We start from the raw sequence: 15,434 nt of genomic DNA, 5'->3' as shown, positions 1-15,434 counted from the left end.
GGTTGAGTTAAAAAACGGAAGATAATTTGCTGAGTGTAAATGAAATCGGGCCAGAGACTCAAGACATCAGCTGTGCAATATATTTTGTGCAAAATGCTCAACCTTTTTAACTTTACATTGGACTAAATCAATTTATCAATCATGGCTAAGACAATATTTCTCAAAAGGCATCCTTTATTTTCTCACATCTGCATATTTATAATAAAATCATGTCATAAGTGAGGCCTTAACAAACCTGAAAGCTTCAAAGTCTGGTCTACATTCGGTATCAGTTTTTGCTCAAAGTCCCACATTCTTTTGTCCTCAAACAGTTGGTTTTTAGTAAGATTCCCCTGCATTGGATCTCTCACATGCACCATCCTAGACACACGAAATGCAACACGGTGAATATATCCATAGATTTGCAATGAGATATGTACTGAGGTTTGCTGCACATTCCTTGGGTTGACAATCATCTTTGTGGGATTGTAAATGTTCTTTCGATAAGGTTCTCTGTAGATGTGCTCCAAGATATTAACCCATGGAACATTATTCCATTCTGCTCGTTTGAACTTCCCACTCTCCTCAAACTGAGCTGTGGGAAAAACGTGGCTCTCAAAAAGGAAAACACTTACTCTGGGATGAGCAGACTGGAGGTCCTCCATTAGTGATTGTAAACTGGCATGTTTGTAAGGCATGATTATTTCATCAATGTCATTCAGGAGAACATACTTTGACTGGTACATGTGTCTGTAAATGCACTCGTTGTGTGTTACTAACTGACCATAATAATGAATGTCACCCTTGTGTAGCTTGATGTTCCAACCTGAAGAAGGGTTCAGAAACTGGTCGATAGGCCATGGAACGATCTGCAGTATCCCCTCCGTTTCATAATGTTTTAAGAGCTTTTCCAAGTCTGGTCCACTACTAGTGTTATAGATGACCACATGCTGTACTCCCAGAAGCTTGTACATCTCCATCGTTTGAGCAAACTGCAGTACATTGTTGTAGTCGCCAAAAAGGTTAGAGATGCAAACGGTAAAGTTATACTTAAAAGTGTTCATTCTGACATGATTTTTTATTGGCAGATATTCTGTAGCACTGTTATCTGAATCTTTAGTTGATATAAGGACATGTGTTGCATTTTGCATGTGCTTGCCTTTACAAATCACATCTGAGACGTGAAACGGGAAGCCAAAATGGTCGCTGTGTATCTGGACCTCAGTGTGAACAGTTTTGCAGACTTGTTCAGCATTGCAGTAAACACAGTAAAGCGGCTGAAGACGGTTTCTGTTGATTATGCTGATGACTCGAATGACCCCATTCAGTCTGTGGTCGATAAACGCAGACACCATGAAATGCTCAGAGTCTCTAATGGGTGTTATTGAATTTATAGGGTCTGTAATTTTACATGTATTATAGAAGGCATGCTCTGATTCTTTGAAAGGCATTGCCGAATGTGAAGCATCTGGGATTTTTTGTGTATTATAGGAAGCAGTAATATATTTGAAAAAAGGATAACTCTTATATACCATAATCAGTGTTGAAGTAATATAGATACATGTAAGAGCAAGAAATATTTTAAATGTGCTGTTACCCATCTGCCCTTTTTCACCTGTAGAGTAAAGCAAAGATTAAGTCAGAAATGTGTAAACTGTTACATCTATGAATTCGGTCCGTAAGGCCTTAATTTATGCTTTTTAAACTTTCTTTAAGAACTTTTAAAAATATTGTAAGGTTGCCTTAATAGTATTTCCTTTTCTAGTTAAGATTACCATTATTTGAATTTCAGTTCATTTTAATTAGACATCATGTTTATTAAATTTTAATTCTGCATATTTTCTGCTTCCTCAGTTCAGATTCTGCGAAAGATGAATTGAAATGACAATATTCCTTTAACCCGCTCACTGATATAATCTTGGTCTTTATATATTTTATACGTTTAGACGTAAATATAACATTTAAGCTCCTGATGATTTATCATGTTAAAGAAATCCTGCACTTGTCACAAAACAGCAAATTCAACAAAGAGCTAAAATATCATAGTTGCTTTGACCATTCCTGCCAAATAGAAATTAGCAAAATAAGATGAAAAATAGACACAGTACCTTTTGTCACAATGTAGCAAAGTTGCCTCACAGAACAGGTATAATTCTATGGAGGAAACGAACACCTGAAACACCATACATCACCTATTCTTGAAGATAGCGATCATAATTGTCTTTGCCTTGCAAGTTTAGCGGTTGTTGCACCCTCCCATTTAGAGACTTTGACCTCAAAGATAACTTTTGTTTCACTGAGAAAGGACTTAGCAAGGGACAATGATATTGTGTTTTACTCAGAAATATTAATATTATAGAAGAAAAATGACTTGATGAAAAATGCTGATGTCATTGACCCTTTTGTAAATAGGTAAATTGCTTTTTCATGTTGCCAATATATTATTATGTTATTAGTGTTGTTACAAAATCAGTTTTTTTAAGAAACAATTAGAAATCACGATCATATCTATAGCACCCACATGTACTAATAAAATAAATTATTAACAGAAAATGAAAAATGAACACTTCTAATATGCTTACACTATATGATAAAAAAAACATGTTTATCATAATAAATTCAAGTACAAAATTTAAACGATTCAGAATTCCAATTCAGTGATCACATAAGCCAAGGCATTGGCATTTTTTATGTTTTAATGTTTTAGTTACAATATATGTATTTCCTGTTCATTCCCATATTTCAGGGAACATTGTTCCTGAAAGGTTCCCTTTAAGTTATGAACAAATGTAATCTGGGGCAAGTTGCATGAGCTTAGTCTCTATTTTAAGACTCACTGTTTTTTAAAACTAGTCTGACCAACTAGCAGTGAAGGGATAATGAGTCTATTTTTTCAGATTCAAACTAGACCAATTTACCTACCGATTTAACGATTGTTAAAAATTAACACCTAAATAAAAATAATAAATTAATGAATTAATAAAAGTTGACTGGTAAGACTGACCATTTTATGCAATGGGCGCTGGTCTTTAATAAAACTATCGAAACTTTAGCCAAAAGAAAAATATTTATATATATATTACACACACACACACACACACACACATATATATAAATATACATACATATAGTAATTTAACTCAAATTGTAAAAAAAAAGAAAAACATTTTTAGTGAATTGTTGGCCTTCTGGAAAGTATGTTTATTTACTGTACATACGCTCAATACTTGGTAGGGGCTACTTTTGCTTTAATTACTGCCTCAATTCGGCGTGGCATGGAGGTGATCAGTTTGTGGCACTGCTGAGGTGTTATGGAAGCCCAGGTTTCTTTGACAGTGGCCTTCAGCTCATTTGCATTTTTTGGTCTCTTGTTTCTCATTTTCTTCTTGACAATACCCCATCGATTCTCGATGGGGTTCAGGTCTGGTGTGTTTGCTGGCCAGTCAAGCACACCAACAGCATGGTCATTTAACCAACTTTTGGTGCTTTTGGCAGTGTGAGCAGGTGCCAAATCCAACTGGAAAATGAAATCAGCATCTTCAAATATCTGGTCAGTAGAAGGAAGCATGAAGTGCTCAAAAATATTTTGGGTAAATGGGTGCAGTGATTTCGGTTTTCAAAAAACACAAATTTCTTGGTTGGTTGTGTATCTTTTTCTTCCACACTTTTTCCTTCCACTCAACTTTTTGTTAACATGCTTGGATACAGCACTCTGTGAACAACCAGCTTCTTTGGCAATGAATGTTTGTGGCTTATCCTCCTTATGAAGGGTGTTAATGATCGTCTTCTGGACATCTGTGTCACGGTTGGTAAACCGTGATCTCAGGGTGTTTGCACTTTGTGGTGAAATCTGTGTGTTTCGCGTCTGCACTGATTAGCTTGTGGGCGTCTCCGTTAATTGTCATCAGCAACAGCAGTCACTCATTACTCATCCACTATATATTGGCTTGTCTCACATCTTGTGTTTGTGAGATCGTTGTTTAATGGTGGTTACCCTGTTTGTTGGCTTTAGTGATGTCTGCGTTGGATGTCTGTGTTTTTCCCCAGAACCTCATCTGCTCTCCGCACATCCACTCAGCCACGGACACTTACCTTCGGCTCTATTCCCCGCAGTTCCTGTGCCATTCTCTCCTGCTGCCTACTCACCGTCATCATCCGGACTACTCACCTTCTCTCCGCCATCATCCGGATTCCTCACCGCCTCACCACCACAACGGAGTATCGTCTTCTCAGCCTCATTGTTCCTTTTTGTCTATTTATTCATCTCACTTCATTAAAACTGTTAACTCGCATCTGTTTCCTGACTCTCTTTCACCCCACCGTCACAAGCTGTCAGATCAGCAGTCTTCCCCATGACTGTGTAGCCTAGTGAACCAAACTGAGAGACCATTTTGAAGGATCAGGAAACCTTTGCAGGTGTTTTGAGATGATTAGCTGATTGGCATGTCACCATATTCTAATTTGTTGAGATTAAATGACCATGGTGTTGGTGTGCTTGACTGGCCAGCAAAAACAAGAGAAACAAGAGGCCAACAAATGCAGATGAGCTGAAGGCCACTGTAAAAGAAAACTGGGCTTCCAGACCACCTCAGCAGTGCCACAAACTGATCACCTCCATGCCACACCGAAATTGAGGCTGTGATTAACGCAAAAGGAGCCCCTACCAAGTATTGAGTACATGTACAGTAAATGGACATAGTTTCCAGAAGGCCAACAATTCACTAAAAAGGTTTTTATTTATTTATTTATTATTATTTTTTTATTGGTCTTATGAAGTATTCTCATTTGTTGAGATAGTGAATTGGTGGGTTTTTGTTAAATGTGAGCCAAAATCATCACAATTAAAAGAACCAAAGACTTAAACTACTTAAGTCTGTGTGCATTGCATTTAAAACACGAGTTTCTCAATTTGAGTTGAATTACTGAAATAAATGAACGTTTCCACGACATTCTAATTTATTGAAATGCACCTGTATAATTTATTGAATATTCCTCTGAAACATTTAGCATAATGTTTTATTAATGTTACTATTTACTTCTCGTTGCAGATCGCTCAGAGAAAATTCAGTAACATTTTATTATAGGGACCATTTCTCCATTTCTCACTATTAACTAGTTGCTTATTAGAATGCCTGTTATTAACATATAACATATTCCATATTCTACATCCCTAATCCTACCCAATACCCTAAACCTTACAACTACCTTAATAACTACCTTAATGTTCTCTCTAATGTTCACATAACCAAGAAAAAACATTTTGAATGTTCTGACAACATTTGGAAATAACATTTACATTCTTAGAACATATTTTTGTTAGCAGGATTATTGTATATTGTTGTAATGGTGCATATATGAAAATGATAATATATGCATTGAAATGTTGCTTATTTTTTGGTATTTTACCTATAATATAGACTTTTTGAACATATATCGAATATACTGTCAAAAGACTGAGAAATATTGCAGTATAATGTTGTTTAACTAAATCGCCCAGTCTGGGTCAGTGGATGGTTTACAGTACAGAATGATTTATGCAACTCTATATTACTTGCAGTATCATTACTTTAGTTCATAAATCCAGTTACTGCCAGCCAGCCTCATTGGCCTTTCATGATGTAAAGTGTGGGTGAAAGTGTGAGTGGTGGAAATAAATGGAGACTTTTCTCTCTCTGACAGGCAGAGGGGTCTGACAGCATTTCTGGATTTAAATGAACACAGAACTCTCTGTACTGTCAAGCTATCACCACCCTCCATTCATCTTATGTCCATAACGTCGGTTTGCTTGGTCTCCATGGAGAGCTGCCCTCAGCATGCCATTTCTCAGTCTTGGAAAAAACACTATCTACATTGCAATTTTAGGCTTTTGCGTAGTTGAGGTAACCATGGATACTGCAGACATTCTTCATCAAGAGGAAGCAAATTGGTGTTTGATTGTGCATTGTCTGAATTACATTAATTTGAATGTTTTGACCATTAATTTACTTCATATATTTTTAGCACCAGGATTTCTCGTCACCATCTGCAGTTCAGTTGATATTACTTGAGTAAGAGCAAGATGCCAAAAACATAGCCAAACTCTGGGAGAACAAGAACAGGACTTTCACCATCACTGACTTCAGGCAAAAGGATAAGGGATAGGAAACACAATCCCACCCTCTGTCCAAGTGCCAAGTCACCCTGGCAAGATATTTCACCAAACATCACCATAGACAGAGTTTGTGTTCATTAAGGGCTGCAGATTCTAACTTTCAGGCTTCAGTAAGCCTTTAGGCTTTCAGCAAAGACTCACTGGTGAACCAAATTCCCTGAAAACCACAAATATGAGAGGTATTGGATCTAGCTAGCTATATAGTTATATAGATAGACATAAGAGAGTTCTTACATATGATTCATTTCTGTGAATCAGTTCAAATTGTGCAATGAAAACATTTAAAACTCTCATTTGATTTTTGTGCATTATATACCACTCCAAAATTTTTGTACAGTTCCCTGAGGTCCATTTATACTGTTATCAAGATTTTTACACCAAAAAAAATATTCAGTACATAAACGATCTGTAATAACAGACAAAACAATAGTATTAAAAACAGTTAATCCCACTTGGGTGTTGTGACATTACTGTTGGATCCAATTTAGTCTGCACAGCATAGTCTTTTAGTTTCAACCTTCTGAAAATTCTGTGTCAAATTGTGTCGTTTATAAATGAATCCGTAGTAAAATGAAGTGAACAAAGGACCTTACTTGCATGGTCTGGAGCTTCGTTAAGAATAAAGTTAATCAAATATAGTTTCGATTAGTTTCTGCATAGACCTGCGTTTGCCGCTCTCGTTATTTGCACTACATGCGTGATTTGGTGGGTGGGGCTAAACAGGCAGCGATGTAGAAGCAGGCGATGAACTTCTTCTGGGGAGGGGGTGTTTCATAAATCATAATCATAAAATAGCATATTCCACAAGCTGTTATTTTGCCAGATTGGCTTCACTATGAGCTGTTTTTAGACTAATGAGAAATTTTTGAGTTCTGAAACTTACAAGATGTTTTTAATTTCAATAATATTTTTGTTTATTATTATGCACTGTAATGTATAAATGGAAGTGATTAAATATGATTCTTCATTGTGTCCATTTAATGGCAAACTAAATGAGAATGTTTGTTTGTGTTCAGAGAGTGAAAAAAACATGCCTTGATCATTTTAAATTAAAATTACGGTATTTTACTTGCTGTGCAAAGGTTGCACAGAAGAAAGGAGTGTAAAAAACATGCTAATGAACTGCTGCACAACAAAGTCCCCAGTGAGTCCCTTCATTTTAGTGCAGTACTTAACCTTTACTCAAACACATTCTGCTTTCTGTTGTCCCACTTTAATGCACTTTCCCTGTTCCTCTACCATAATGGTGTTGCAGATGTAGAAAGAAAAACCATCAAATTTAAATAAAACATGTCATATACAGCATGCTGTTCTCATTCAGCACGGATAGTCAATTAGGTTATTATGTACAGATTTATAACATCATATGGTTTATTTATAAAATCTCATATTAGATGTCATGCAGAAAATCATCAGCTGAGAAAAGGAGGAAACTTGTCAGCTCTTTTCTTTTTTTACTACCTTCATGCACCTCGCTTTTACACAAGGTAGTCATTAGCAAATGCCCTTGTGATGTCTGCACCCAGCAAGAGCTCCCCTTAAAGGAACAGCTTGTCTTTGACCAAAGTTACAGCTAGGAATGTATTGCATTATAAAATTTTATAGAGCACGAAAAGCAAAGAATCCAAAGCAGATAAATTTTTAAAGGGGTCATATGATGCAATTTAATTTTTTCCGTTTTCTTTGGAGTGTTACAAGCTCTTGGTGCATGAAGAAGATCTGTGAAGTTGCAAAGACTAAAGTCTTAAATCCAAAGAGATATTCTTTATCAAAGTTAAGACTGCCACACCAACCTAAAATGACTCATTCATACACTTCCCCACATGTCTATGTCACTACGTGGAAATATTTGCATAATGCTGCCCAAATGTTCACACAAATAAAGAAGGCATATGGTTTCAGTAACCGCAGTTAGTGTTGAAGCAGCCATGTCAGGGACATGCTGCGTGTGTCTAGGAGAAAGCAAAAGCACTTTATTTGGCCTTCCGAAAGTAGATTGATTTAGGAAGCTTCATGATTACTTACAGAACAGCAACGCAATTTATGGACGACCGTTTCGTGAACCTAGGAGAGGAGGTAATTCTGACTTTGCTTCGACAATCTAGTGTTTCTCATTCAGCTACTGAAAGTATGTTTTGTTATTAAAGTATTTACTATTGAATGTTCAAATGGGGATTTTTGTGATTGCGCGCGTGTGTGTGTGTATGTGTGTGTATGTGAGAGAGAGAGACAGGGTCACACAGTGGAGACAGCTTTCTTAACCGTCGGTGGCTTGTGTACTGCAAACACATTCGAGCTTCATCACTGTGTTTGTCATGTGACTCTGTTCCCCTTTTGGGCTTGAACTGATGGTAAAACTAAGGACATTATTAACTGTCTTCACATTTATTTTGGAAGATGAAGCTTGCGATTATGGAAAGGGGCGTTACATTTCCGATGATTCCTTGCAGTGTTCAGCCAATCACAATCTACTGGGTCAGTTGGCCAATGAGAACAGACTGCGTTTGTTGGAAGGAAGGACTTTGTAGAAAACTACATGTTTGAGAGAGGTGGGGCATAAAGAACCTACAATAAAGTACAGTATTTAAAAAAATAATGTGTTTTTTGAACATTTAATCATGTCAACATATTCTGTTACAACAAATAAACAAAATAATGATTTTTAAAAAAGCATCATATGACCCCTTTAAAGTTTATAATGTGCCCATTAAAATAATGCAAGCAAAATTTTATGTCACTTGAAAATGTTACTGGAACAGGTTAGTGACCTCAGCAGGTGGGAATGTGGTTAAAAAGCATTCTTCATAATCAGAGATAAACAGATCAACAGGCTTGAACATAATGACTCAGCATGAAGAGGATGAAAAATCAATATATGCAAAACCCATCACATGGCACCACTGGCTGCTCTTCACTAGCAGTACATTATAATTCCAGATCATCTGGATCTTTCTAGCTGTGATTTTGTTGTACAGCTAATTAAATGGCAGTAATTAATTACTGTTCTTGTCAGGAGGACAGAGCTGCAGTCTGATTATTAGATCGAACTGTATGTGGACCCTGTGTTCTTAGTTAATAAATCATGTTAAGTTGCTCAAACGTGGGAGTAAATATGAATGAACACTACTTGACTTACATAAATCAATCCTGCAGATTTGCTTTATTCAACATCAAGAAGATCAGACCCTTTCTTTCGGAACATGCTGCACAACTCCTTGTTCAAGTTCTTGTTCTATTGCAATGCTCTCTTGGCAGGTCTTCCAGCCAATTCTATCAAACCTTTACAATTAATTCAGAACGCGGCAGCAAGATTAATTTTTAATGAGCCAAAAAAAAATACACGTCACACCTCTGTTTATCAATTTGCACTGGCTACCAGTAGCTGCTCGCATAAAATTCAAGGCATTGATGTTTGCCAACAAAACTACCACTGGCTCTGCACCCATTTACCTAAATTTGTTACTTCAGAGTTGTGTGCCCTCTAGAAGCTTGCGTTCTGCAAGTGATCGTCGCTTGATTGTGCCATCCCAAAGAAGCACAAAGTCACTTTTACGGACTTTTAAATTAAATGTTCTCTCCTGGTGGAATGACCTCCCCAACTCAATCCAAGCAGCTGAGTCCTTAGCCATCTACAAGAATCGCCTTAAAACACATCTCTTCCATCTTTATTTGACCCTCTAACTTTAGCACTCACTATTCTAATTCTATTCTTTAAAAAAAAAGAAAAAAAAACTACCTTTCTAATCTTTTAGTATTCTATTTTATTTTCATTTATTATGCAATTATGTGTGTGTGTGTGTGTCTATAAATATATATATATATATATATATATATATATATATATATATATATATGTATGTATATAGACACACACATTATATGATTTAAAAGCCCTTGCTACGTGTACTGTGTTAAGCTAACTGAGACTTGTTATAGCACTTATATATCATTGCTCTTTTTTTTGTTTTTGATTGCTTCCACTGTCCTCATTTGTAAGTCGCATTGGATAAAAGCGTCTGCTAAATGAATAAATATAAATGTAAATGTAATAAATGTAATAAATATTTATTGTTAGATAAAACAGCATAGCAATCAACTAACATTTTTTTTTAATCAGTCAGTTTGAGTCAATGACAGGAACAAAATAAAAGAAAATCAACAATAGTGTTAAGATTTACTGTTTACATCTTTAGGATTTTTTCAAAAATGTAAAGGCAAATAATAACAATTTATGTTAATTCATAAATATCATTAAGTTGCATTTTATGACATGAACTTGCACTGTGTTGTCATGTTAAAGAAATGTATTGACTTGTGTTTCAATTTTCTTGTATTTTGTTTTTTTCCCTGCATATTTCTGCATTTTGGTCACACTGCGCGATTCTGATTTGGCAGACATAAGTGTATCAAATATTAATAATAAGCTGATGTATTTTTCTTACAAATGTAAGTATATTTATTTATAATATTCCATACTATTATATTGGTTTTACTCATTTGCTGTGGTTAAATGAATCATTCTAACATACGATATCTTGTTGATTCATAAGGATTATGTATGAGTCAGTTAGAAACTGTTCAAGCGGCCGTCGACTTTGTTTCGAACACTCCAATGGTGTAAACCTGATTGATCCTCTGTAGTACAGGCCTCTTATCAACAAGAGCAGGATTTGCAGCCAGGACATTGATCTTCCTCTTCCTCCTAAGAGTATCTGGAGCAGCTGAGACACCTGCTAGCATGTGGCTGATGGATGGCCTCTAATGCCTTCGTGCTCCGTGGAAGGAGTTGCATCATTCATGCCTTGAAAAATCAAAATCTGTAGCTGATCTTCTCTTCATGGCTCTGTGGCAGGGCCCTGGGTCCTCACACCTTGTGCATTATGGGCACGGCTCCTGTCATGCCGCATCATTTCAAATCTATATGGGAGCAGACAGATGGTGGGCAGGCTAAACCAACAGGAAGCTAGGTTGCCATGCCAATAACAGTGATGAGTTCTCGCTATAACAGAGAAGGACAGAGGCATAGCAGCCTACCCTATGAACAGTGTTTTATCACTGCTTGTGAAATGTATTGCTTTAGAGTTCAACAGTCACCGCCTACTTCCTCAGCAAACTTGCTTCCGGAAATATTTTTCTTATATTCATTTTCTCCATAGGGATTTAAAAAATATTCAGCAACAACAGCAGTCAGCAATAGTCTTGAACCAAACCAGCAGCTCCAAAATAAATCATACAAACTTGTATTTAAAGCAAAACAAAGTATTTGAAAAAGGACTATGAAGTACTCAAGCCATAATCATTTAATATAAAAAAATTCTACAATATAAAACTAGTGATGTGTATTAATATTTATAGGCATAAAACAATATACTACTTTTCATTACATGCATTTCATGCCTGAATGAATCAGTGTTTTTGAATCGGTTGAATGGTTCAAATAATCTAAAGGGCTGCATTTCATTTCACTCTTTTAGACACACACTTGCAAAGTTCTCTAGGCACTTCCCCTCGGGGGAATCCCAGCTGTCATTTTGAAGTGCGTTCCACTTAAGTCAACGAGGGAAGTTTATATGGACAGACTCTGGACTCCTTGATTTTGACCAAGGGAGACTACTTCGTCTACTTTACGTTGGGATAGTCCATATATGCCATCACAGATCGTGTTTAATTGTGCTTATGTTCACCTCAAACAGCTCTATGATATATAAAATCTTTTTTTTTTTTTTTTTTTTTTTTTACCTATATACATATAGAACTGCATCAATTCATAAGCGGAAAAACTCAGCTCAACTCCATTGTGGATTCCAAGTGATCAAGGGCTTAAGACTTTCCAGTTCAGCCCATTGCAAGGTTTCCACTAGTATAATGATATACATCCAAGTGAACGAGATGGAGGGAAGTGGGAGGGAAGGGTATTAAAAAAAATAGATAAAAATTGGTCAAGACAAATAAGTTGGCTTGAAAAAGCCTAACCAGAAAGTTACAGTTGCCAAAACTACTTTAAAACCATGTTAAAAGCATGTTTTTGTGCACACAGAAAACAATAAATAACAACTTTATTGAACAATTTTTATTCTCTTCCATGTCAGTCTTCAATGCAATTTCACGACAGTACCATGGCACATGCATGTGCATTCCACTGCTTGTAAACAAGGCATATCGCATCCAGGTTCTACGTCAGAACTCCGGCCCCTGCATCAATCGTGAAAGCACATTGAATACTGACATGGAAAATAAATGTAATTTTTTTTCACACAAAAGGTAGGTGAACTATTCCTTTAAAGGGTTATTTCAGCCAAAAATGAAAATTAAGCCGTAAATTACTCACCCTGAAGTCATCCTAGGTGTATATGACTTTATTCTTTCAGACGAATTCAGTTGGAGTTATTTAAAAAAATGTCTTTGATCTTTCAAGCTGTTTGATGCCACTCAACGAGTGTTGCACTCCATCGGGCCAGGAGAAGTTTAATAGAAAGCTCATCCATTGAAAAAATGTGTCTCACACGGCTCCGGGGGGTGAACAAAGGCCTTCTGTAGTGATTTGATGCATGATTGTAAGAAGAATATCCATATTCAAATGTAATAATAACTTTAATCTAGCTTGCGTTCACAGTTGTTAAACGGAAGCAGTTCCGGGGGAATGACGTATGAGGCCAATGTTGCCAATGTGCCGGTTAGTCTTGTGAAAACCAACGTTTGTTGCCAGGAGCAATGGCTTATATCGAAATCCTCTGACATTCTTCTTTACAAATCCTTGTTTTGTACTTCTAATTAGTGACCGCTGTTTTGTTTTGATCTCTCCACTGCGTTTCCGCGTGCGTCACTTCTGAGCAGCACATACGCAAAGCTTATCTTGTATATCATTCCCTTGGAACTGCCTCGTTTACAACTGTGAGCGCAAGCTAGATTAAAGTGATTATTACCTTTTGAATATGGATATTTGTCTTACAAAAACGCATGTCCTCATTAAATGGATGAGCTTCTTCTCATGGACCGATGGAGTGCAACACCCGCTGAGTGGCATCAAACAGCTTGAAAGATCAAACACATTTTTTAAAATAACTCCAACTGAATTCGTCTGAAAGAAGAAAGTCATATACACCAAAGATGACTTTAGAGTAATTTATGGTTTAATATTCATTTTGGCTGAACTAACCCTTTAACATTACAAACCAATGTATTTATGATAAGAAATTAAAACAATATGACAACAAATGCCTGTTTGTAAAATAAAGCATTATAGCAGGCTGTTTTTGTAAAGCTAAAATAACTGGAAGTGAATGACACCGAAAACCTCACACAATAGTTACAAATTATTGCTCTGCTCTGGATTCTGCTTAGTATTGTGCTTAAGAACACCACTTACCAATAAGCCTGTAAAACACTGGCTTTTTGTTTAAATCAAGTTTACATCCTGATAAACTCGTCATAGTCACCTTCAGACTACTAAAAGCCTTTATATCCTCAGTGCCCTCTACAAACATCTTTCCGGCTATAAGATATGATGAACATGGCAGCCTTTAGCTCAGCAGTCTTGTCTCTGCCAATTCATTTCTCCTGTGCTTTCCAAAAGGTACCTCTTCCAGAGACACTGTCATGTGATCTTTATAGTGACACTGTAATGAGGTTGCTATCAGTAGGACAGAAACATAAATTCAGCTCGCTCAGAAAGAGAAGGCACAGAGAAAGAGCTAGGGAGAGAGAGAGAGAGAGAGAGAGAGAGAGAGAGAGAGAGAGAGAGAGAGAGAGAGAGACTCAGGTGTTGTAGTGGCCTCGATTAGCCTCAAACAGCTGAAGGGTCATACGAGCTAAGAGAGTTATCATTCAGATGACTGAAGCACTGATATTATAAGTTATATATCTCACTCAGTGACCCTACTGGAGAAGAAATGAACATGCAAAACTGAAAAACAAAAGGGCAAACGTTTTTATACGCTACAGTACACAGAAAACAAGCACTGATATCTGTGTATTATCTGTAAGTGCCTCAAGCTAAACTTGCAATATCTTTCAAAGATGTGATGCCACTAATCCTGTAAATTCTGGAAATGGGATTAGCTCATTGTATCACTTGTTAACATGGCTTTGTTTCCTGGCAGGATTGATAAGAACCTGTGTGATCTTACTCCCAGACAAATCAATATTTACAGGCTGCAGGTTTGTTGTCAGCTCAAATATAGTTTTTAATCGCACTTTCCATTAAAAAAAAACAAGATTTTTGTAAAAGTCTCAGTTACACAATGGCACAAACACAAAAACACACTAAAATAATGCTATTAACTCTGACTTAATAACATTAAAAAAAAAACTACATAAAACATTTCAATTCAGTTAAGGTTCTTACAGGGAAATGACCTGTCTTAAATTACAGAAAAACAAAATTAAATGTATTATCTTGTTAAATAAATCTATATAAATTCTTTATAAATGTTCAAATCAATTCTAATGTTTACCTCTGAAAAACACATTCTGCAATATTTACAGTAAAATTACATATATCATCCTGAACAATATAATACTGTTTTTATATTGTATAAAGGTAGCATAAAATTAACCAATTGTTGAACTTTTATGCAACATTTTTATATATAATTTTTAATGTACAGAATGACAGTGTATTTAATATAATTTCATGCTACTACACTGTGCTCTATGTTTCTCCTGCTATTATGTATATTCAAAAGAACTGAATAATGATGAGGCTGTCTTTTCATAGTATGAAAAAAGACAAAAAAGAAATAGAAGAAAGAAGCCTTGAGACAAAGAATAGAGGCTGAGTCACACCTCAGCACACAAATGCAATACCAGGAGGAAAATAGATAATAAGACACAAAACAATAACATGTCAGCTGTCAGCAGTGTTTTGCAATGTAATGGCAATGACATTCTGGGAAAATATACTTATCAAATACAATTTTCACTGCATTAGGAAGGAATGCAATTGCTCCAGTAGAACAGTTCACCACATTACAAATCTGTCAGTCATTCTAAAGTTGTAGAATGTACACAAGCAAAATATAAAGCAATTAAAGTTTCACTCTGCGGGAGTCGAATGGCTGGATTTATGGCTATAGAAATGCTATTTAATTGACCAACAAGCCTGGTCTTGTATGGCTTGCTCCCATGGCTCTCAGCAAATGTGCATGTTACTCAGGATTCTAGTAAGCTGTCAGTAAGTGTCCTCATTCAGTGGGCCATGGTTCAGTATATGTACAGATCATGCTTTTTTAAATTAATTTATTTTTATTATTATTATTATTTTTTATAATTGATTAAACAGCACATAAAATCAGCCATTGATAAA

General features: G+C 36.1%; 1 protein-coding gene across 1 annotated transcript; it reads right to left on the bottom strand.

Moving 5' to 3' along the window:
* Positions 1–183: 183 nt before the first annotated feature.
* On the bottom strand, positions 184–1,430 carry LOC132098221 (glycosyltransferase family 92 protein F49C12.5-like). Its single transcript, XM_059504409.1, has one exon. It carries the CDS (start codon positions 1,428–1,430, stop codon positions 213–215), a length of 1,218 nt encoding a protein of 405 aa, XP_059360392.1. The 3' UTR covers positions 184–212.
* Positions 1,431–15,434: the final 14,004 nt, after the last annotated feature.

This window comes from Carassius carassius, chromosome 21, assembly GCF_963082965.1.
Source record: "Carassius carassius chromosome 21, fCarCar2.1, whole genome shotgun sequence".
Taxonomy (NCBI): Eukaryota; Metazoa; Chordata; class Actinopteri; order Cypriniformes; family Cyprinidae; genus Carassius; species Carassius carassius.
Note: the sequence above shows the minus strand (reverse complement) of the source record. Positions and strands in the feature narration are given on the sequence as shown.

Bases quoted from the DNA above. Each gene is read 5' to 3' on its own strand.
- LOC132098221 (XM_059504409.1), bottom strand. From the start codon at position 1,430: ATGCCTTTCAAAGAATCAGAGCATGCCTTCTATAATACATGTAAAATT.